Genomic DNA, 26,203 nt, shown 5'->3' on the forward strand with positions numbered 1-26,203 from the left:
TGGGATTCCAAGCCAACTCTTAACCAACGTGCCACTCAGCTGGCCCTGTGATGGCTTTGAAAGAAGAAACTCTTTCACTGAAGTACTGCTCAGACAAATGGACAGTAGGTATTGAAGGATATTTCAGATGGTGCTATCACAAACAATTAATAAAATAAATCTCTAGGAGCCTCCATTAAAGAGCCTGACTCACCCGACTCTACTGAAGCTTCAAAGATGAAATGACGCTCAGGGGAGGCACAGCAAGTTCCCATTTAACTTCTGCTGCTGTAACTACACAAGCTCACTAAGTACAAGAGGAGACAAACAGAACCATCCACATAGCATGGGAACCAACCCAGACCCTGAGTGTCTGCCCCTAGAAGGAGCGTGACATACACAGTTCTTCCATGCATCCCACCAGGCTGAGTGGAATTCAGTTTTAAATGATAGGGGCTGTTTGTACAAAAACAGCCCCTACACACAAGCCAACTTCTTTTTTGGCACTCCATCTAAGACAGGAGTCTGTTTCAATATTGGAAGAAACACTGGCTGTGTCGAAGTCATTAAGTCATATTGCATCCCTACAGGGGTTTCCAAAGGTAATTTTCACTACATTCAAAAATCACCTGCAGGAATTTCCTTTAAAAAGCAACTTCACTGTAGAGGAAATTCCTATTAAACATTGTTCGTTTGTTTGTTTGTTTGTTTGTTTAACTATTTTACTGGGCAACCACGGGCATATTGCTTAATCCACCTGGGCCCTCAGTTTCTCATTTGTAAACGAGGTCAGTGAAGTAGATGATCACAAATTTCCTTCCTAAATCTAAAACCTCCGTGACTCTGAGTTTTACAATAAATGTCAACAGACAAATAAAATGTTTTAGTGATTTCAAGTGACAAAAAAATACAGTACTTCACTATTAGCATTCAATTTCCTTAAATATGGAAATTTTCCTTAAGAAAAAAATGAGGAATTTGGGAGGTTCCATCGATAGCATCACATAATGCAGAGATAATAATGTTGCTGCTTATCGTTGATACATTGCTACAGTATTGCTCTAGTTAGACTTTTACAAGTAATAATAATGGTTTTTCAAAGAAATTTGATTAATTTCATAGCACTCCATTCAGGCAAATAAATCACATGATGGACTGGGAAATTCTAAGTTACCTGACGCATGCTGACCTGTTACCTTGCTCAAATCAGCAGTTGCCATGGGTGATATGCACAGCACATTTCACCTTGTTTACCTCCTTGAAGTGGCTCAGGAATGACAGGATTGGGCAGTTTGAGCAAACAGAAAAAATGACTGTCGTGCAGCCCAAAACTAAAAATTTAATTTCCTCCAGATGTTCACTGAATTCTTCAGGTTTTCCTTTATGCATGAAATGTTTTATCATATCAAAAATGTGCCATATATGTATGCTTAAAGAAAAAATCTATTTGGATGCTGTAAAAAGATATATAATAAATATTTAGAATCCCATTACTTAATGTAAATTCTCAGTTGGAAATTTCAAGGTGTTGTTTTTTTTTGTCAGTCTTTCGGTAACATATTTGCTTCTAATAGTATAGCTCAGCGCTATAACTATAGTCCCTCAAAAAAGTAGTACTTATTTCTGTAGAGCAAAAGGATTATAACGCCTTGATTCATCAATAATTTCATAATAGCACTTGTCCATATGAGAGGCGTAATAGCTATATTATGAATATATATTTGGTCGTCAGAAAAGTCATGATGTATTTTTTCTACATTTTTGTTGCAAAAATGCATCATGACTTCCAACAAGCCAATATAAGTACATATTTCAGAATGTCAAAAATACTGTAGATATTCTTCAGGCCAAACCACACGTAACTCTCAGAAAAGCATCTATGACTGCTTGGGCAGCAGATGCACATTTTTAGATATAACAGTATAAGAAACAACAACAAAAAAATGAGAGGATAAAGAAGTAAACATGCTAAATTCAGGGAAGAAATTTATTTCTATTTAAACATACAGGGCTTTCTACTGAAGATAGAAGCCATGGGTAAGGAAACAAGAAGCAAAAGACTAATATATTGCATAATATTTGAAAAAAGCCTAGATGACAGCTCTTTAACTATGATCTTAAATACAGACAATATTTCAAAAACTTTTTCAGATGCCCGGTACATAAACCCCTAATATTGTTGAACAAACGAGTGAATGAATACCAAAACTAATCTGTTCAATAACTCATTAGGAGAAAACAACATAATATGAAATAATCATCAATTAGAAAGTAATTCCTTTTATGTCATAACTGTGCTACCCTAAAACCTACTCTTTTATGAAATGAATTAACCTATGTGGATGGAGCAGCACAGAGAGCTGGGTAAGGCGCTCAGGGAACAACATGAACAGGACACGTGAAGGACTTTAAAGAGCAACTGAAGAGACAAGCATGGAAAGGGACAAATTATTGGGTTGTCAGAAAAGTCATGACGTATTTTTCCTATGTTTTTCGTTGCAAAAATGCATCATGACTTTTCCGACAACCCAATACCACACAGAATCATCAGCACTGAAACAGCGATACGCAAAAATTCCTGTGGGGGCAGGAAAACGCACTGACTGCCTGGAAGGGGTCGGGGGTGCATCACGGAGTGGGTGACTTCTGAGTCTGATCTCACAGGATACACAGAAGTCGGCCAGGCAGAAAGGGGAACAGGGACAGGAGGTGCAGCCTTCAAGTAGAGCACACGCAAGTCCTTGATGAGAAAGTCCTGCCATGTGCAAATGCAATTCTCACCTCCTGGAATGACTTTTTCTCATGTGAATACCAAACAAAATAAATAAATGAAGATCAAATAAAATCCCTATTTCATGATAAGTCTAGATATCATGTTGTTGGTGACGCTCCCTCTATACCCTTCCCACCCCTGAGCCTATCTCAGGCAACACATTGTTCCTTCTCCATGCGCCTGTAGCCTCTGTAATATTGTTCTGAAGACACGGCACCATTCCTACCTATTTCTCACCCCACCAAAATGTGAGCTGATTCATGTCTGTATTCTATTGCCTAGTGGCAGACAAACGGCCCTCAACAAAGGTCTGTCAGTGGTATGGCAGTTCCCTCCCATGAAGCAACTACCCTTGGATTCACGTTTCAAGTGTTACCTTGCTTCATCTTCCTTGCAATTTTACAAGGTTGGTATAATTCCCATTTTGTCCGTGAAGAAGCTGAGGCTCGGAAGGGTTTACTAACTCTGAAGTGACAACTAAGTGGCTGACCCAGAATCTGAATCCAGGTCTGTCCCACACCCTGACACCCCCTCGCCTCTCTGCTGCACTCTGCTCCCCGATGCTGAGGTCAGCAGATCCACCGGACCCTACCCAGGTCAAGCTCTGTATGTAATTAAGGCATTACTATGGTTCTCCTAATTACTTCATGAACTACAGTAAATTGAGAAAATGTGACCACTTGGCTATTGTTTATAAATTTTTACGTAAGAAAATAAAAATCAGATTTTCTCAATGAGCATGCATACACTGGGAGTTTTGCAATTCATAACTGAAATAAAATAAGCACAAAGGCAAAATAAGCACAAATGACTTAACAGGAGAAATTCCTTAAAGTCACCATTAAATCTGAGTTATAACACTCTCGTCCCTATATCTTAAAGCAGACAGAATACCTGAGTTGCTCACTCCACATAGTTCCTCTGAAGTCCACATAAAGTATAAAATATTGTGAAATAACTCTATATTTATTCAAAAATTCAATAGTAAGGTCAGCCAGACGATGTGAAACAACAAACCAAAATAAATATGACTTTCTAGTTATGATAAGTCTAACCCAAAGACTGCCGACATAAGGCTTATTTAAAATAAAGATAAAAATAAATGTGCAAAATGAAATAGAGAGCACATAAAAACACAAAAAGGGGGAAACACACTGGCAAAAATGAAGAGACTTCAGACATACCTGACACCTTTTATCATCACCTACATTAACCAGAAAAAAAAAGTATTCATTAATTTGGTAAATCAACCAGGATTTGAAGTTAAATTTTAAACTTCTCTTAATAGCTTTCATTTGTTTTAGAATGCAACTTTTGTTATGTGTGTATATGTTTTGTAAGAAAATCAAATCCCTTGTACTCTACTGCTGCTAATTCAGATAAATCTTTTTTTCATTCTTAAATTGTTTACTCATATATTAAATTATTGTTTTAAGCCACTAAGTTTTGTAATGGTTTGTTATGCAGGATATATAAATGGAACAATCCTTTGCCTATGAAAAAAACACAATAATAATAATAATAATAATAATAATAATAATAATGAGTAATGTGTAAGAAGGAGTTTAAAGAGGGGTGGAATTAAATATAAAAAAAAAAAGATGGGGAGAGAAGTGATTTTGATGACTATGTCCTAAGATCCTTGCACAGTTTAGAGGTGTTTAAAGATACTAATGCATTATAGCCTTTGGTAACTCAATTATATATGTGAAATGTGTCACCTCAGGGCCAAAACATTTAAGAGCTGGTATAAGAGTCCCCAGCTCTCTCTTCCCTTGACACCTGCTTGAGGAGGCCTTGTGTTCCAGATGGTGTAATGACAAGACAGTTGAGCCTTTAATAATCCAATATGGCAACAATAAAGAGGGAGGTGAGCCTGTATCACTAAATGACAGTACAAAACGAGCCTTCTGCCAACCCATGTTGTGCACATAGCTTAGCAATAAATCATGCTACAGTATAAGCTGACCTATTCTGACCAAAACCAATAGGAAACAAAATGTAATTTAGAGTTAAGTTGTTCCAAAAACCATTTCATGGTCAAAGCTCGCATTTTCTAAAAGCATTTTTTAAACTTTGAAGATATGACCTAAAACAACTTGTCTTTGGCAGTAATCATGTAAAAATACCAAAAGAGCTTAAGAAGAGATACTTTTAACTGTATTTGGTAGTTATTCTGGAAACCAAATGCCTAATACATAAATTCCTTGTTCCATTTGATTGAATTTCAGATGCAACTGCAGCTTTCCCATCCCCTTGGAAAGCACATTGGCTCAGAACCTACATAATACTCAAGTTAAAATACTGTATTACTTAGCATTCATATTTTAAGTGCTTTATATAATTTCTAGTGCTGTTTCATAGGAGTGGATTTTGTTTTCTCTAAGCAAAAGTGGCCCAGTGTGTCACTTTGATCTGGAAATCTCTTCTTCTGGATTCATTGTATGGGTGAGTTTTTGCTTCAGCTTCAGACTACCAGGAAATGATTTTATTATTATTACTAGCAGCCAAATTAATGATGAGAGTTTACAATCAGCAGTACCTTACAATGAATGTGGAGTCTTGCTGAGAGCTTTATACACATTATCTTACTTAATTCTCAAGATATTGGTAATTTTCTTGATCTTTTTTTCTTATAGATTAAGAAACTGAGGTTTAAAAAGATGACATAATTCACCTAACCTAGTGAGCAGATTAGAATTTACTAGTTCTCTGATTATCGAACCTGTGCTCTTAACCATTAGTAACCCCAGAATTTTTCGAAGTGTGCTACATGTGATGATCCTGGTGGTTCATAGACAAAAGTCATTTTTTTTAACAGTTAATGCATGTTAGAAAGAAATATAATTTACACAGATAATTTTTCCCAGACCTTGTTGCTTAGAACAAGGTCTGGGTAGATAATCAGACTGTTTTGTTTTAATTAGGTGGCTTAAAAATATTAATAGTATAGGTGATAATCCAATTTTGCAAAAATAAACATGTTGAGCAAATAACTAAAGGTTGGAAACTACTGGACTACATTTTTCAACACACAGGGGGGAAAATGAAGAATGGGACACAAGACTTAACTTCCAGCCTTGACTGCCTCCAACTAGCTGAATGGCATCACTATTCTGGACTTTAGTTTTTATCTATAAAACAGCAGCTAAAACTTTGGAATCTTAGAGCTATAAAATGTATGATCTTAATGCCTTGGCTAACTACTGCAACTTTATTTTACTACCCAAATGCAAAAAAATATGAAAAAATGTCATAATACACAAGCCATTATATTTTTGTAAGACAGAGTCAAAATATGGTTTTTCTATCATTCATCTTTGAAGATATAACAAATGTATAGACATTGAGAGGTATACTGAAGCATGGTCCAAACATGTTGGAAAACTATTGTATTTATTACTAGGTCTATGACAAGATAAGAACCTTGAGCCAGAATAGGGAATACCTACATCAAGAAGCTCATTATTTAGTTTAGATAATTTTGTAATAGCAAGATTTTCTAAATAAATGAAGCAGTTACATTGATTTGCAATCTGGAGAAAGTTTCTTATCTAGTCCCAAATTAGTAACTAACAGTTGGCAGACCAGCGCTGTAACACAGGCATGCAGTACAGTATATGCTTCTCATTTTCATAGCGTGCATTTTCCTAGCTCAGTTCAGGTACCTGAAGTTGCCTGCAAGTGAGAAATGGCAAGTTAAGCCTTTTGAAGTGCTATTCCTTTGAATAGTCAGAAAAATAATCACAAGACCAAACCTTAAGCAGAATTAAAGTGTGAGCCTGAAACAAACGTAATATGCCCTGTCTAATGTTTAAATGGTGTCCATTTGATTTTTCACAGAAATCTGAGTTGGGTACCCTGTTTCTGCACAAGATAAGCATTTGGTTGGCTCTTTTTATTTAGTGAGTTTAGGAGGAGGCAGCCAGTAGTGCTGTTAAACTTGTGAGGGGTCAATTCTAATTTTGGAGATCAACAATAAATTATAAACCTAGTGATTTCTGAAAACCCTCTGCAAGGCATTAATTATTGTAATTTGCAGATGTGGGGTTATAGCTAATTATGATCATGGAAGTTTCAGGATGTATATGAAACTTTCTGAAGGATGAAATGTAATTAACAGCTGTTTTGAGAACCAGGTTCACAACCAAAGTTTCCCCAAATGGTGCTTTGATATTTTCAGCTTCTTTTTTCTTTGTATTCCCAATAGAATCTATATATCGCCTAAAATGCCTAGGGAAAGATTTATGCTTCCAATCCAGTAGGATATATTTCTCCTCCAGATTAGTAATGCTAAAAGTCATCTGGAATGAGCTGTATAGTGCAAAACAGTAACAAGTAGCCAAACAAAAACAAAACTCACACCAGTGAAGAGGAAGGACACGTAAGCCAAGAGAAACACAATCAAAATGTAGATGTGCCAATAAGCCACACCTTGCCAGCCCCGGATGTTCCACCCAAATCCTTCCCCTCTGGGATTTATTTCTATAGATACCATCTCTCTGTTCCACAAATAAAACTACACGTTGCTAGGAAACAGCCCAGCTTCTCAGGACTCAACTGAAGGGGAGCGGCCTCTTCTTACCAAGAGGTATAGAAATCTGAAGCTATTCCTGACATATGTGCTACTGTTATGAAACCTACATTGTCAGCACATCTATTTCATAGAGCTCAAGAGCTGCTTAGCTCTAACAGCTTTAAATCTCTGACATAACTGGGACTCTGAATTTTTTTTTCCCCTGTCCTCACCTTGTACTTCCTGTTTTCTTTCAGGTCTTCTTCAAACGTGTCATCGCACCTATCTTCAATTAATAATGCCCAAGAAAACTTGCATATTTTCAGGTTACAAATGACTCATTTGACATATTCTTCCCATCACATTTTTAGTCCTATTAAACTTTTGAGGGGCAGGCCGAGTGGCGCATTGGTTAAGAATTGGCTTGGGACACCAGCTCTGAGCAGCAGGGCCCCGGTTCGGATCCCACATTGAGGGCCAGTGACGCTGTGCCCTCTACCGCTAAGATGGTGAACAACAGCTTGAGTTGGAGCTGGGCTGCTATGAGTCGCCGGCAAAGGCGTAGGCTGCAGCGAGGTTGGCCGGCAGCTGGAGTGCGCTTTCCTTAGCTGCTGTGAACCTCCGTGAGCGGCTGTCCAATGGCCGGCGAGCAACTGCCTCACCCAGGAAGAGCACAATGACAATACCAACATGGGCCAGTGAAGCAACAGCCTCCACAATTAGACTGAAGAACAAAAGGACAGCAACTTGTCTGTTCCCCTTCCACAATTACCCAACACTGTTCCCTTCCCCCAATTCCCAATAAAATCTTTGGGAAAAAAAAAACTTTTGAAAAATTTCACACTTGGAGCTACTGTTTTCAAATATTTTATATCAAATGTTTATTTCTTTTTAAAACAACCTAGTGGTTTTTACCTATATTATTACTGCCCCAAGCACTCTCCCTGAAGTAGTAAGTGTTGGAGTAGTGTACTCACTTTTCATCCTGCCTTTGAAAACAATTGGTGCCACTCCTGTTCCCTTCCTCATCTTTCTTTAGAGCCACCCAAGTGTCTTAGTTGGAATAACTACTGGTACAAGAAAGCCTCAGTAGTGATGACTTAAACAAAGAGGGGAAGATTTTTCTCACATATAGCAAGAACTTTGGAGCGCCAGTCCAAGCTCTTTCTGTTCTGTCATCCTTAGCTTTTCATTTTCTTGATTGATGCCTTATGGTTGTTACTTGGATATAACAACTCAAGATATCATATTCTTCCAGAGTCCCAAGAACAAGAGAAAGGAAAGTTAAAATTCTCTCTTCATGAGGCTCTGGCTTTTTGTTAGAAAAGGGAGTTCCCCAAAGTCTTCCCCTTACATCTCACTGGCCAGAACTAGGTCACATGTCTATTTCTAAACTAGTCACTAGTTGGATTGACATATAGGGTGAGATTTTCCTAAGCTTGGGGAAGGCCTACCTGCCCTAAGATCAACGGCTGGCTGCCTACCACCGGACCCCATAAGGAAGAAGCCTTTCAGTTAAAGACCCCAGTGCTGCCACCATCCTTCTCCACATAGGATGGCAAAATCCTCACAGAAGTGAGGCTGCCTCTAGTCTAGAGGTCGGAACAGCCTGTCCCGGCCTAAGGAGAGAAATAGCTATCTCTACTTAAAGCCAAGTCTCTGTTCACTCATTCTGAGGTCCCAGATAAGCCAGTCTTTCTTTTAAACACCATCATGGCCCTGCAACTATATAAACGAGCCATATTGAATGTTTTAGGGAACCAAAAGCATTCATTGTAGAAGACCTGCTAAAACCAACAGCATGCCTGAGAACCAAGTATCTCATTCTACCTACATGGCATTTTTTGTTGTTGTTGTTGTTGTTGTTTTTTTTTAGCTGAGCCATCCTGCTACCTGTTGGCAGCTCAGCGGCTGCTCAGCTGGGGCTGGACTCGAACCGCTGTTGCTCAGAGCTCAAACTCTTGAGCGAGCTCTTAACCAACTGAACCACTCGGCCGGCCCCACCTACATGGCATTTTTATTCACAAATGCTAGTCTGTATTTGCCCCAGCCTCGTGAGAGGTCTGTGGGGGGTGGGGAGGCGGACAGTGTCAGTTCCCCACCCCTCTTCCTTGCTAGGGATCTAAAACTATTAGAAAACATGCTTAAAAGAACTGAAAAACACACAGGACTCAAACTATCATTCATTATTTATTCAGAGTTCTCTGGAAATGGCTAGATGGGGAAATTAAGTGCCTACCCTAAGTCAAAAGCGTGGGAGGAACTTCTGCTTAAGGCCATATTGAAGTCATTCATTCCAGACTAGCCCTCCTAATGTGAACAATTATAAACGTAGGAGGCAGTGGTTTCAGATATTCTATAACAGGTGGTATAGGACTAAAACCCTAAAGAGAAGAGAAACTTATGAGATGCCTCTGTGACCACTGAGATCGCAGCCAGGGGACCATTTCCTGAGTGCAGTGCAGGGAACTAGAGTCTATGGCGTCTCTGATGAGCTGAGGCGGCAGAGATCAGTGTTCAGGTAACTGAGGTGACAGGAATCGCCAGACAGAGCACTGGAAAGACTTTTGAAGGGTGCAGGCCAAAAGTGCACATGTGGATTCCACACAAGCCTTTGGCTAAAGTCTGGGCTGCACATGTGCAGAGCAAGACTACCAAGGCTTTCCAGACAGTAGCTGCTACCAGGCTAAGAGTAAAATGGAGATACTAAAGGTCAAGCACTGCTGGAGAACACTGCAATACAGCCCAGCCAGAGTGAAGAGACCTTTTTCACACTGCAGTCATCCAGCTGGGACATCAGAAATGACATAATTAGGAATAAGTACAAAGTCCTAGAGTAAGGTCTGCTGTAGATCTATCCTCACGAAGCCTCAAACCAAGCCCTAACAAAATCCATAAGGGTCACCACACTTGGAGGCTGAATGCCATCAATTTAGAAGTGCTGGAGAAACATACTGGGCTTTCCACGGATCCATCTTAACAAAATGTAAAATCATACCTAGCTAATTCAAGGAACTGAATCTGTCTAGTAGAATAAAAATTAACACTAAAATAAAAATTATTCCACAGAATTCTGGATTTCTACAATATAGAATCCTCAGTGTCCAGTGTAAAATAAAAAAACATGCTAGATATGCATAGAAACAGGAAAATGGGACCCATGGTCAAGAGGAAAACAGACAATAAAAATTGCCCCTGAGGTAACGCAAATATTGGATTTAGCAGCTGTATTCAATTCACTCCAAAGGATGGAATGAAAATATGATCTGAATGAGTTAACACATAGGGATTCTCTTAAGAGAAATACAAACTATAAAAAGAGAAATGAAAATTATATAAAAAGAGAAACAAAAATTATATAAATGAAAAGTCAAATGACTAAAATTTAAAAATCCATTGGATGGGACTGAAAACAGGATGAAGATGAATAAAGTTAGTGAACTTGAAGATAGGTAAATTATCAAATAGGAAATTATTGAATCTGAATATCAAAGCAATTGAAGAAAAATTAAGCAGAGCATCAGGGCCTTGCAGAGCAACATGAAATGATGTAACATGTGTAACTGGAGTCTCAGAAAAAGGGAAGAAAGTGAAAAATAGAAAATACATTTGAAGAAATAATGGCCAAAAATTTCTCAAATTTCACCAAAAACATTTACTTATAAAGCTCAGAGAATCCCAACCTGGATAAATAAAAAGAAAATCACAACTAGACAAACTTAAAAACCAGGAAAAACAGAAAATGTTGAAAGTAGCCAAAAGGGGCGGGGGAGGGGGGCGGAGAGAGAAAACATATTACATACAAGGGAGCAAAGATACAATGATAATATGTGAGAAAGATATACAAGCATCTTGAAATAAACTGAAGAAGAGTTAGACCTTTTCAAAAGAGATTTATTTCCTAATTCTACTTTCCTAACTATATCCTCAGATTAATTCCAGATTTAGAACTCTGTTTCTGCCTCTAGAAAGTAAAATATAAGATTTTGTGGCTTCGGTCACTTGGAAATAAGATAAACTTGGCTTTGGATTTCTTAGTTCCTTCTTGATTAAATTTAGACAAGGAAATAGAACAAGTGGGGTAGGGAAACAAAAAAGACGGGAGGGGAAAACATATAAAGTAACAGGAATTATTGTCTTAAGTGATTCTAGCATCTTACGGATTAAGTTCGCACAAAAAAGAAATCCTCCTATATAAGAAAGTAAAATTAATTATGTCCCCAAACATCACACAAAAAATATATTAAAAAAAAACATAGTCTACTATCTGTAGTCTCATATTCAGCATTACAAAATCTAAAATGGGGAAAAAGGAAAAAATATTATGAGAAAAGTGAAAAGTTTATAAATTCCAAAAGGGTGAAACTGCATCAAAACCATTGATGTAGGACACATCAAGGAATTCTGAAATAAGAAGATACTTTAGACTGCAAGTTGTTCTAAATGAAATTCAACCTTCAGAAAATATGAAACTTTTTTTCGTATCAGTTATCTCAATATAGACATCTTTTTCATCATTTAAAAAATATTAGTAAATGTTAATAGCCTCCTCTTTCCAAAGTGGAACTACTGATCAAGGGCAATATGAAGTTTTAAAAAGAAAATACTGCAAAATCTGTAGGTTCTGGCATTTAATTAGGGTAGAGGTGTAACCACAGAATTTATATCAGCAAAGGTATTTATAATTGTCTCTCCTCCTCCCAAAGAGAAAGGAAAAATTCCCAGAATCTTGTTGGTTTTTACTTATGTGTGTGATTTTCTCTCCCAGGAGAAAATACAGAATAGTACAATGTCAGAGTAAAATGTACACTCTAAGTCACAAGCAAGTGCATTTCATTTCACTCACCTATGTGATAAAGTCCAATCCAATCGCTGGGGTCCACCTCCTCTTTAATGTCCCAGAAGATAATGAGGTTCTGGGCTTGCCCCAGCGTGTACTCGTACATGCTGGCAGTCAAGCTGGAGCGGCTCTCAGAAGTCACCAGGTCTGTGTCACTGTTGGCCCGCTGGAGGGTCATGTTCTCTGGCATGGAGTTCTGGGCGGCAAGGCTCTGGAGGTTCTCTGGGCTCAGGGTGTACCGCATCTGGGGATTCCGACGCCGCACGAAAAGCAGGTGCTCCCGGGCTGAGCTGGCCATCCTGTCTGCCTCTCTGAGGTTGCCTTCCTACAAAGCTGCAAGAGACAGACAAGCAGAAAGCATTAGTGCCACAATGCAAGGAATTAGGTGTAAGCTTCGCAGACATAAAGCCTGACCATGCAATAATCTTCTGCTGTCAAAATAAAACCTATCATTCTACTGTCAACAGAGGACGACGTCAGAAACAATTTTTAAAGACTGAGGTCACGTGACGGCAAAGGCCATGACACACCTGGGGCCCTTGATTTCACTCGGAACAGCTTCCTCCCAGCAATTAAGAAAAAGGAGATTTCTCTATCATCCCTCTTAGATCTCTCCTTCAGAAATGGCGTGAGACCTGAACCTATAAAACTCCTAGGAGAAAACATCGGTGGTAAGCTCCTGAGCATTAGTTCTGGCAATGATATTTTGGATTTGACGCCCAAAGTCTTTTTCAGGCGCTTGCTCAGGTGTCACCTCATCACTCAACTACAGTGGGCATCATAGTTACAGCGGCCACACCCAAGCATTCCCCACCCCTCCTTTTCTTGCTTTATTTTCTCAACAGCAATTATGATCTGATGTGCCACATAGTACCGTGTCCTTACTTATTTGGTTACTGTACTTTCTCCAACAAGAATGCAAGCTTAGGGAAGGACAGTCTCTTCAGTAGAGGGTGATGAAAACACTGGGCAGTCACAAGCCAAAGAATGAAAACGCAACAAAGCAAAAATGAACAAGTGGGACTCCATTAAACAGAGGGAAGCCATCAACAAAATGAAAAGACAACCTACTGAATGGGAGAAAATATTTGCAAATTGTTTATCTAATAAGAGATTAATAGCCAAAATATATTTAAGGACTTACACAACTTAATAGCAAAAAACAAACAAAACAAAACAAAAAATAATCCTGTTTAAAATGAGCAGAGGAAATGAATAGACATTCCTCCAAAGAAGATATACAAACAGACAACAGGTACATGAAAAGGTGCTCAACATCACTAGTTATCAGGGAAATTCAAATCAAAACCACAATAAGATATCACTTCACACCTGTTAGGATGGCTAGCATCAAGAAGACAAAAGATAACAAGCATTGGCGATTGATTATGTGGAAAAAAGGGAACCCTTCCTTGTGCACTGTTGGTCAGATGTAAATTCCACTATGGAAAATATCATGGAAGTCTCTAAAAAATTAAAAATACAACTACCACATGATCCAGCAATTCCACTTCTGGGTGGAATTGAAAGGAAAAGAAAACAGACTATCAAAGAGATATATGCACCCTATATTCATTACAGCATTATTTATAATAGACAAGATATGAAAACAACCTAAGTGTCCATCAACAAATGAATGGATAAAGATATATGTATTGGGTTGTCAGAAAAGTTATGACGTATTTTCTCTGTTTTTCGTTGCAAAAATGCATCATGACTTTCCCAACAACCCAATATCTTTATCATATCTTATCATATCGTATCTTAATGGATAAAGATTATATATATATATATATATATATATATGTATGTATGTGTTTCAGCCATAAGAAAGAAGGAAATCCTGTTGTTTATGACAACATGGATGAACCTTGGGGCATTATTGTAAGCGAAATAAGCCAGAGAAAGACAAATGTATTTTCTCATTTACATATGGAATCAGTTTTTTTGTTGTTTTTTTAAAGTCAAACTTTTAGAAACAGTGAATAGAAAAGTGGTTGCCAGGGGCTGGGGGCTGGGGAAAAGGGGTAGAGGTTGGTAAAAGGTACAAACTTTCAGCTATAAGACAAATAAGGTCTGAGGATTTGAATATAAAACATGGTGACTATAGTTGATAACACTGCATTATATTATATAATTGAAATTTGCTAAAGGAATGGAACTTAAATGTTCTCACCAAAGAAAAGTACTTATGTGGTGATGGATGTGATCATCAACTAGAGGGTATGAATCCTTTCACACTGTATACATATATAACCACAATGTACACTTTAAATATCTTACAATATTATTTATCAATTATACCTCAATAAAGCTGAAAGAAAAAAAGAATATAAGCTTCACAAGGACAGGGATTTTCATCGTTTTTGCTCACTATTTTATCCCGTGTCTACAGCAGTACCTGGTACACCGTAGGTATTGACAAATATTTATTAAGTGAACAGATGAATAAATACGGAACATCTTTTTCCTAGATGCTCCTTACATTCCCGGGAGCATGACTTATAACTTGAGTCCCATTTTCGAGCCTGCCCTTCACCATCGCCGATTTCCTGCTATCTGGACCCATGCTAAGGTATTTCCTTCGGCTCACATTTGGCCTCCATCTAAAGGAACACGGTCTTTCCTGTTGGAACTTTGATACAGCCTGCCGTTGGCTCCCTGTGAGTCTAGCCCTAAAGTATCTGTTTTCTTCTCCATGGCCAGACTCTGACGAAGACTCTTTCCAAGACCTCTGTACTTTAGCACATTTGAAGCTCTGTCTGCCAGCACCTTTTCTGACTGCCCGTGGATTCACACCACCTCGCCCAGTCCTATGGGCTCTACACAGAATGAATCTGGTTCTCCTCTATACTGCCCATTCAAACAACATAATTCACTAATGCGTTTATGGGTTTAGCATTTGCTCTGTATCCCTAGTATGTGCTGGCCTCTTTATGTTTTATTTATTGGCCACCTCTACACAGATGCTTTAGAAAATCAGCATGAACTTCCATTCAAAAAACAATCTTGGGTACAATATTTACATTAAAACTAATAAGCTCGGATACCAAGTCTAAGGGAAGCAAAGGGGAGGGTTCCCTAACTTCTCCCATCCCCCCATCTATGTCACAGACATTGGGGGCGGGGAGGGACATTTTACCATTGCTAGGGTCATAGTACTTGCAAATGTATTTATTTAATTAAGTTCTGTCATAAAGTTGAGCTCATATTTCTAGCATTATCCCCTGAATTGAAATAACTTGGACTGGTGGGCAGGTAGCCTAAGTAAAAAAGACAAAAATAAAATGAACAGATAAAGTAATATTATCTTCATAAATTCAGCCCTTGTTTTTTTTTATGTAGTATATGGTAACTCTGACATCATAATACAACCCATAGCTGTTAACCTCAAATCCATGAAGCCTAAAATGCAGGCCAACTTCTTATCTGACAGTTTCATGCAATTTTCATTTTAGTGGATTCCAACAGGCCATTCTTTGCCTGGAATGAGTCAAGTCCACATCAGCTTCAGTGAGTGCTATAAATAATTAACTCCTAATACACTATAGTCAAACAGAAAATGCAGGCCACACATACCTGAACTACTTCTCTACAAGATAGAAATAGGCCAGAACCGTTACAGCTTAGAGCCACAAGAAAAGAACTGCTAAAAATTATTCTGCTTTAGAATAAAGGGAAAAAAACACATATGTACACCAAAACTGTTGTTTTAAAATCACCTCTATTTAATCAGAGAGATAGGTTAGCACAGTGGATAAAAGAATAAGCCTGATTTCTGGGTTCCGGTCATGTCTCTACTGTTCAGTCACCCCGTGATCTTGGACAATTTATTTTAACTCTTTGCCTCCATCTTCCCGTCAGTAAAGTGGGGACATCATAATGTCTGCTTTATAATCATAGTATTTTGGAGAGAACTAAATGTATTAGTACAGGTAAAGCATCTAGAACAGTGCCTGGCATGGCATATAATAACTGCTTAATCAAGTTTAGCTATTACCATTATGTAAATAAATTCTACTTTAATTATATCACGTAGAACTGGTTTTAAAACTCCTTTGATTCCCCTCACTTATTGGGAGAGCAGGCTGTGAGCATCCTCAGTTATTCAAGCACAGCCCAAAAACCAGGAAAAATAGAGCCTTGTAGGCACTGAGGAACAGCCATCCTGAAGCCTGAGGCTTAGCCCCAACACCCTAACTTGGGCCATTCTCTGGTCCTCCAGCCAGAGGTAAAGGTTGAAATTTGAGTTTTTCACCATTGTTGAGTTCATTCATTCGTTCATTCATTCATTCACTCAACAAATTTTTATTGAGCACCTCCCACGTGAAAGGCACTAAGGATACAACAAGGCAAAAGACAAAGTCCTTCCCCTTGTGAAGCGTGCATTTTTACAAGGAGAAACAAATAAATAGATAGGTCAAAAAAATGAATAAATATTATAGTTACTTTTAGTGGAAAAGCAAAAATTAGTGTGAATTTGCTAGTTTAATTGAACCCTGCAAAAATGTATGAAGCATCTACTAGTTCACATCTAGCATACGGCTACAAAGTACACTAAAAACAGTAAAAAGAGTAAGGTTCTCTTTCAAATTCTTTCTTTTCTTTTCCTAAAGCATGTAACATGGCTCTTACTGCCCAGGAACTTTGACTTTGGGGAAGAAGACCAAATGTTCATATATGAAAGAATTCAATCTGATATCAGTGACACTTTATGCACATGTACAATTTGTCCTAATAAGTATGTGATAAAGATAATAAATGCTTGTGGGGCATCAGGAAATAATAGTAATACAATATTTATAAGGGTTTTACATTTTCCAAAGCACTATCATATCTATTATCTCAAGTGAGACTCCAGAATATGTGAATTAAATTTTGGAGATGCCATCATCACTGTTTTCAGATGAGGAAACTGAGGGTCTGTGAGACAAAAGGTTGGCTGAAGAAGACAAAAGAAAAAAAACAAAACACTTTGTGGAGGAGGTTATATGTTTGAGTGAGTTTGGAAGGATTAGAAGAAAATAAGAAATGAATGAAGACCATTCTAATTGGAAGCATGGATATGGAGAAGCTACCAAGGAAGAGAGTATGAGAGGGAAGAAAAAACAGAGGCTCTGCAGAACCCTGGGAAGAGGTTGGGAACCCTGCACAAGAAACCACGCAGAAGCTCCAGGAGATGCGCAGGTTACAATAGCAACCACTGACAACTGATGGTGAGCCCCGTGATAGAAGATACTGAAGCTTCATGAGTTTAAACCCACCCAAGGTCATAGAGCTGGTAAGTGACAAGGGTAAAAATCAAAGTAAAACAGGAAAGAGAGAGAGAAACACAAAAGAGAGAGAGAGAGAGAGAGGGAGAGAGCGCTTGAAGGAGGAAGGGGACATCTTGAAGAAGAGTGTCATATTCTGCAGTTAAAGATTGAGAAGTTACCACAGCGTTTGCAAACTAGGAGGAAATCGATGGCCTTTGGGAAACAGTTTATATGAAACAGTAAAAGCCAGACTGTTGAAGTCTGAGGAAGGAGGCTGGGGAGGTAAGCGAGGGTACAGAGTGCAGACTCTTTCTCCAAAGGCTGGGCAGTAAAGGGAAGGAGAGCACGCGGTACAGAGAGGGTGATATGGATTGGCACCGGATTAGGTTTGTTTGCTTTTTGATTTTAGGATGAAAGAGACTTTTATAATACTAGCATACTAATGCAGGAAATATTTGTTGAAAGAATTAATAAACGAAAATTGAGACAAGAGGCCAGTAAAGAGGAGAGGATGAAGATGTATGAAAAGAGAGAAGGTATATGATAGACCAAGATTGCTAAGGAAGAACAAAAGTTGAATTACATAGGACAGGTAGAGGATTAGTCTAAACCAGCACAGTCCAATAGGAATGTAATGCAACCCACTTAAGTAATTTTAAACTTTCTAGTAGCCACATTAAAAACATAAAAGAAAACAGGTGGAAATTTTAATTACACTTTATTTAACTCAATATATCTAAATTATTACTTCAACATTAATATAAACAATTATTAATACAGTGGGGTTTTTTTTGTATTAAGGCTTTTAAATCCAGTGTGTATTTTATACTTAAAGTACATTTCCATTCATACTAACCACATCTCCAGAGCTCAATAGCCACGTGTGGCGGGTGGTACAGATCTAAACCATGGAAGTGCCCCCAACTTCCAAGACGGCTTACTTTCATTTCAACTCTATCCCATCACTGAACTAGCTGACAATAACATGTGAATAACGGAGGATTCCTTAATTATTCCCAGGGCCCTTTCAAATGCATGTTAGCATGAAGATGCTTTTTGAACCAAATCTCTAATTGGAGGAATCATATAGCCCTGTTATATGAAGGTATCTAGTCTGGGGTTAGAATTTTCTGGGGATTGATTTTACGATGGGGCGTGCAGGCAGCTGACAAGTCCCAGAAACTCTTTTACCTTCTTTTCCTCAACCTTGAAGCCACACAGTCTTTAAAAGCAGGAACAGTGTTTATGTGTGTCAGAGGAAGAGATGGAGTGAGGAAAGGATGGGGGTTATCCCATCGATTTGTTTAGCAAACACTCACATGGTATTTACTCTTTCTAAGTGATTTACAGGTATACACAGGTTATTTGTAAGTCTTGTGTTTATAAATCAATAGCTGCATGTACTTAAATTTCACTGTGCCTCAATCTATTGATCTATTAAATGGAGGTAACTTTAATGTCTCATGCAAGACCACTTGGAAGGAGTAGAAAAATCATAAGTGAAAGTGTTCAATAAAAAGCAACTATAGTTCATAGGGAATAGAGTAAAAACCATTTTAATAACTATGTACAGTGACAGTTAGTTACTAGATTTGTTGTGGTGATCACTATGTAAGGTATATAACTGTTGAATCACTACTATGTTGTACACTTGGAACTAATATAATGCTGTATGTCAATTATAATTTTAAAAAATTAATTTAAAAAGCAACTATTGTTATTTCAACAGGCAAATCATATAATTACTGAATTAATTAATGCCTTATTTCGTTTGGGGTAGCTCTCCATGCCTAACAGTCTAGGGAGAGAAACACAAGGACTTGGAAAATACTTAAAAGAAATTAAATGCTCAAGACACCTAACTCATGAAAAAATCACTATGAGTTCTCCCTAGTGCTGGATGACCCTGGCCATTAGGTAAAAAGGAGAAAAACTGTCCATCCTTCCCCAACCTCCCTATTCAACATGGCTTCTGGCTCCCAGAGCTCAAAAATCAGCGGTATCAGGATACATAGGCCTTTGAGTTATAGCCTAGGACTCAACCGCAGCGCTTAAAGAATTGTTTCTACATAAAATTTAATTCCAACTTCGAAACAACCCACTTGTAAAGGGGCTTTTAGAGCCCACCACTCAAAAACTGGTGACCACACATAGTGACATGTGAGATTAGAGAGAGAAGATTAGAAGAACTCTGGGCACAGAATTTGAGGTGATTCCATTGGAACCTCACCAAGAGTAATGAGCAGGGAGCTCATTCCAGGGTCTTAGACAGAGGAGTCAAAACACGAAATTTAAGTGTGGAAAACTTAATCTGAGAGTTTATGCAGGGATAATTGTCAGAGGAAGAAAACAGAGGTGGGGAAACTAGTTAGAACCTACCAGATTAGTTAAGGCATCTGGCACTAAGTGCTGAAAAACGAATTTTAGTAACACAAAAAAGGAATACATCAGCCATGAATATTTCAAAGAAAGAGCCCAAAGACTTGGCAACAATTGAATATAAGAGATAAAAGTGGGGAAGAAATTAGGACTAAATTCTGGATTTTTCAATCTAAGACACAACAGATTCCCAGAAACATTGATAGGGTTTAGAAAATCAGTATCATTTTGGGTGAGTTTGAAGTAAATGCAATAATATATTCAAGTAACTATGTCCCAAAGACTCATGTGAGGGTGAGCTCAAATTGCTGGTTATTATGAGGTCAAGTATAAAACAAATATTCAACTGTAAGTTTTTGCTTAATAATGGCCTTAGTATTTATTAATTAAAATTGACTGTATCTCTAAAAGGCTTAGCTCAGTATTTAAAAAGCTCATTCAGGGCCCGCCGAGTGGCACGATGGTTAAGAACTGGTTTAGGATGCCAGAGGGCCCCGGTTCAGATCCCACATTTGAGGGCCAGTGACACTGCCCTCTACAGCTAAGATGCTGAAAAACAGCTCAACCTGGAGCTGGGCTGCCATGAGTCGCTGGCAATGGCGGTGTAGGCTGCAGCCCCTGTGGCAGTGGGTTGCCATGGGCTACCGTGTGTAGCCAGCAGCCAAAGTGAGCAGCCAGCAGCCGCAGTGAGCGGTCGTCCAGAAGCCAGTGACTGATCTGCCTCACCTGGGAAGAGAGCAATGATGGTGCCAGCTTGGACCAGTGAAGCAACATCCTCCACAACTAGACTGAAGAACAAAACAACAGCAACTTGTCTGTTCCCATCCCCCCAATTCCCCAATAAAAATCTTTTAAAAAAAAAAGCTCATTCAGATGTTTTATAATAACTTAAATAAATAGAAAAGAAATAATATCAGAATGCTTAGATTACAATGAGGGACTACTACTATATCTGCTTTGGGAAACATCGTTTTCTCTTATAGGAAAACTAGTTGTATTTTTTCAAGTTCGTGCTTCCATAAGATCAAACATCATACAAAAATGTATTCACAAAGTTGTATAAAAATGAAAAAAGAAAACCACTCTAAATTTTATAGTTATAATGTTAGTCTAGAACTACCTTATTTAATGCAATGTTCTCATATGAAAAAAAAATAGTGCTATTCAAACAACAGGGGATGGCTGCTTTACATTTTCTCCTACTGGAATTCTTGATTGGCTTCTTGGTGGTATACCTATGCCTTCTGGAACAAGAAAGACACATTTTCTTCAGAATATTACCCATGCTCTTCTGAAGAGCTTTAGAAGATAAAGCTGATAGTCAGGGAAACTGAGTCACGGCCGCCATATTTATTAAGCAGAAAGCTGGTGCTTGAAAGCTCCTCAGACCATCCCTCCCATGGTGAGCCTCCATTGCAGCTCCATGTCCAATTCCCAGTGGACACAATTTAACACGATGTAGCACTTCTTAAAAATACCCTCCCTCTTCTAATTATGATTAGGTCTGCACTGTGCTGCTCTCTCAGATAACAGACATCTGCTTAAACAACAACCGAAAACAAAATCACTTTTCTTGCAGAGGTCAAGAGAGATGTAATTACTAAGCAAATTGCAAAATACCTTAGTATACAACTTCATTTCCAAAAGCAGCAGATTTGTTTAGAAGAAAAGGACAGTAGCAGATGACAAATACATTAAGCAAGTGTTTTTATTTAAAATGTTTTTGCTAGATATTCTGGAGGTGAATGTCAATTTACTAAACCTCGTCTGAAGGGCAAGTACTGAACACATTCATTGCCAAGGTTCTTATAGACTAGAAATGCACCCGAGTATTTTAACCTAGCATGGACATTGATAAATAAAACCAAAAATAATAATAAACATCCTTGTTTAACACTTCAAATTCCCCCAAAATACCACACACACACACACACACACACACACACACACACACACACACACACCTGTTCAACCACACTATGCTTCAAACTCCATGTGTGTTTTACTATATAAATGAGAAAAATAATGGGGAAATAACTATATTTATGTCAAGAGACACTAAAGAAAACATAATTAAGCTGCAATAAGCAAAGACATGAGAGATCTAGGAAGAGAAAGCAGCGAAGCATCAACCCCGCAATGCCACTTGGAATCTGAGATGAAGAAAGCCATCACCAAATTCTCAACCAAGGATGGATGTCCACTGTGTCCACGGCAAAGAGAAAGCACTCAGAGAGCCATTACTCAGTGTTTCTCATACACAATCATAACCCAATGTTTAACTTACTCACCAAGAGCGTGCTAGTAAAATGATTAAGACCAGAAATATCCCTCCCATACAATCTGCCAGTAAATGCTCCGTGACTTCAGGGCATTCGACAAAGAACCTGGGGTGACTGAAGCTGCCCCTCACTTCCTCTTCACAGGTGGAAAAGTATCACAGAAAGCAATTTTCCCTCAGGCTGCTGCCCTTTAAGAAAAGGTTCTTCTCCCCACAATTTTATTATATGATACACTGTGATCCACAACAGAAAAAGAATCCACCTGTAACTTTGGAAGAGGGATGTACACAAATAGAAAGCAATAATTTTAAATTCCAAAGTTGTTCATTTTAATGACTAAATCCAACAGTGCTTTCAAGATATTGATTTAACTTTAAATAATTACACAACTAGATAAATAAGGAAAAATAATTACGATTTAATTCTTTTTAGTTCTTTAAACTCAATAAGGTTTATTTTATTTAATTATTTAATTAATATTTCCTTTGTAGGTGTGAACAGATAATTCACAAAGGAAAAAATTTAAACCATCAATAATTATATATCAAATAACAAATTAAAAATAAGACATAATTTTTTTATCCATTACAATGTCAACTTTGTAAAATAACAGTCTTCAAAAGGAATGGTACAATGAGATAGAAACTCATATGTTGTTGAGAGGACAGCCTTACAAAGCTTGCAGGCACCTTGGATATGCTCACACCCTTTGACTCCATGCTTCATTTCTAGGGCTCTAGCCTAAGAGGTAGAGACACTGGCAGATTTATGGGGGAAAAAATGCCTATCACAACATGATTCATAATAAAAAAGCAGCTTGAAATCAAAATAAATTTCCAACGATGAAGGAGTGTTCATTTATGCGACATCTACATTATAGAATACTATGGAGCCATTAAAAGCATATTTTCAACATTTCACATGGGAACTTGTTCACCACAATAGAATAAGTATAACCAAATACTGTTACATACACAATATACTATTGGCCTTTGAACAACGCAAGGGTTAGGGATACTAATCCCCTTATTTGGTCAAAAAATTGCATATAACTGTTGACTCCCCCCAAAACTTTACTAATAGTCTACTGTTGACTGGAAGCCTTACCAATAACATAAACAGTTGATTAACACATTATTTTGTATAAAAATATTAAGAAAATCATAAGGAAGAGAATATACATTTATAGTACTATACATATTTATTGAAAAGAAGTCCACATAAAAGTGGACCCATGCAGTTCAAACCTGTGTTGTTCAAGGGTCAACGGTACTTAAAGTGTGTTAGTAAACACAGATAGAAAAAAAGACACTTTTTCGGTAGTTATAGATAGCAGGATTACAAATAATTTCCTTTTCCTTTTTACATAGCACATTAGTTAGTTTCAAGGAACAGAAATCGGTGATAAGCTACAACAACAACAAAAAACTTGACTAGAAAGATGCCAGGCAGCTCATAAAGTAAAAAGAAGAGGAAAAAGAATGAGTCAAAGATGCTCCTGGGTAACAGCAGCCACCGAGACATCCGTCCTCTCTCCACCATGTTACCCAAGGCTGAGTCCCGGGAAACAGAATCCTATGGGCCTATGGAGAGGAAGAACAGGCATCTAAGACCAGAGGTTCCAAAGAAACTGAGGCAGTGGGAGAGAACTGATTTCCTCAAAAAGAAGTGAGCTACTACTAGAAAAGGAAATGAATGCTGTACAAAAACAAAGGGAAAAAAAAAGAAAACACTAACAAAACATCAGCAACCAAATGACCGACCCTTATATATGTAATGAGAGAAGAATATAGGATAGCAAGTGTGGGAAGAGCATCTTGACTCATTTACCTCAACAGTTGAGGACAGATTGTCAGCAGTCCCTTACTGGAATGATATTCATTGGCATAGATCCCGATTTTTAAAACACCGATCTATACCTTTTAAATGCTATTAAATTAAGAAGAGCTGAACTTCATCTCAAGAATCACTTTTAAATATCATGTCAGATTAGGAAAATGGAAATCAAAACTTCATACATTTTCAAACCTTTTCAAACTCCAACCTATTTTTCAGTAAGCACAGATGAAGTCCCATGGTCTATCCAGGTATATATATATAAAAAAAAAAAAGGAAAGAAAAACTTTATTTTTATATATCAAGCAATGTGGGTGGCTTGTTTGTCTATTCCCAAATATTGATGGTTTGTGTGGGGGAAATGGAATTAATTCATTTTAGAGTCATCTCTTTTTAAAGATATTAAACTTTTACTCCTTGAACAACAACAAAAAAAAGCGAACCACAAAACATAAGCTCCAAGTTACTGATTGTCAAAAGCTCCTAGAAAAGACAAACCGCTGTATTTAAATATAATTGTTTATTCCATAAAACACCAGAGGTCATAACCATATAAACACGAGTAATTGTAGTATGTACTCTGTACCCCACAGAACGTTTTTTAAACTTCATGGTTCCCTCTGCCCATTCTCACAGTCATAACAGTAATAAGCCAAGTTCAGGTCCTATCCTATCTAAGACCATTACTACTTAACAGGTCTTTCGGACCCTTATATTTTCCCCCAGGCAATTCATCTATTCTCTCCCTGCAGTAAGTACTTTTTCAATGACAATACTCCCAATCAAGGAACAACACAATTAAAGAGCCATGATGGAAGTGAACAAAGGGGCAGGTGTGGGACCAAGTTGAGGGAGGGTGAGCAGGGCAGGCCTCTCACAGGCAGTGACCTTTAAGCTGGTTCAGGTAAGACCTGAAGGCAGCAGACCTATTGCTAGTCCAGGTGAGAGATGAGAACAGCATGCATTTGAGTGGTGACTCTGAGGGTCAGGGTGAAGAGGACAGGGTGGACTTTTACGGGGATTTCTTTATACTTCCTTAAATAAAGGCAAAGTTCCATACAAACTTTCTCCACACAAGCTGATCTACTCGGCTACCCATGAAAATGCGGAGCATTTTCTCATACCATTTTCTCAATTTTCTGCACCCACTCCACCTTCAAGGTCTAAGGACCACTCTCCTCTTGAAGAACACCCAGCCAGAGGCAGCATTCCTACTCCTGAATTCCAGGGGACGGTTTTACGTCATTCATATCAAGTGCACGTCACAATGTCTCCAAGTTTAATTATGAAAAAGCATGTCTTCTTTTGTCAGGAAATAAGCTCTTTGAGAACAATTACTGTTTCTCTTACATGTTATATGCTCTACAAAATAACAATTGATTAGTAAATATTTTTCAAATGAATGAATGCATGAGGTTAACTGCTACTAATGAGAAAAGAATGTAAATGAATCAAATCAACAGTGTGAATCCATGTTGACTTTTCTTTAGACTTAGCCAGCCATCCAAAAGGGGTTTATTGAGTCAAGTGCCTACTTTGCACGGAAAAGTATAAGATAAGGCCCTTGCCAGAGTATAGAAAGAAATAAAAATCAACCTACATGAAAGAAATGGGGAACAGTCAATTGCCTTCTATTCTATAAGGCGTTAAGTGAAAAAGTCAGTAAGCGCTCACTATAGGAAATGATCAGTAGGGGGCAGTGCTTAGGAAAAGCTAAATGAGAAAAATTGAGCTGGACCTTGAAAGTATGAAAAGGCCATGGAAATACGACATGAATTCTAGGCCAAAGAAAGACTCCAATTAAAAAGTGAGTTAAGATAGGGATTAGCTTGCACTGACTTCACTTTGGTCTAAACCACTATCATCTGTCCTCTGGATAAATAATTGCCCCCTTCCCTGCTTCCATCCTTGATTTCTTGCTATCTATTCTCAACACAGCAACTAGAGTGATTCTCTTCAAATGTAAGTCAGATCCTTGACTCTGTACCCCAAACCTTCCAGTGGCCCCCATTTCACTCAGAGTAAAAGCCAAAATCCTACAATGGTCTACAAGTCCCCACAGGATCTGGCCCCTGGTCCTCTCTGACCTTATCTACCACTACGGCCACCCACACTCATGCTACAGTAGACCCATTGCTGATTCTAAAAGGCACCAGCCACACCAGCCACACAAGGGCCTTTGCGTCCGCTATTCCCTCTGCCACAGATCTTTTCTTCATTATTCACATAGCTCACTTTGTTTCCACTTCACATCTTTACTAAATGCTACCTTCTCAGTAGGACTTTACCTGATCACCCTATGTAAAATTTCAACTGCCCCAACACTCCCTATCCCCTTTCCCT

The 26,203-nt window shown here is 38.1% G+C and overlaps 1 protein-coding gene across 2 annotated transcripts in view; it reads right to left on the reverse strand.

The window, feature by feature from the left end:
* Positions 1-26,203, reverse strand: part of HECW2 (HECT, C2 and WW domain containing E3 ubiquitin protein ligase 2) — a 360,649-nt gene that overhangs the window by 190,950 nt on the left and 143,496 nt on the right. For both annotated transcript variants that reach the window (XM_019635678.1, XM_019635677.1), the window contains exon 2: positions 12,115-12,441. In XM_019635678.1, the coding sequence (XP_019491223.1) occupies positions 12,115-12,406 (292 nt within the window). In that variant the 5' untranslated portion in view covers positions 12,407-12,441. The remainder of the gene's footprint in view (positions 1-12,114; positions 12,442-26,203) is intronic.

This window comes from Hipposideros armiger, unplaced genomic scaffold (genome assembly GCF_001890085.2).
Source record: "Hipposideros armiger isolate ML-2016 unplaced genomic scaffold, ASM189008v1 scaffold_23, whole genome shotgun sequence".
NCBI classification, from domain to species: Eukaryota; Metazoa; Chordata; class Mammalia; order Chiroptera; family Hipposideridae; genus Hipposideros; species Hipposideros armiger.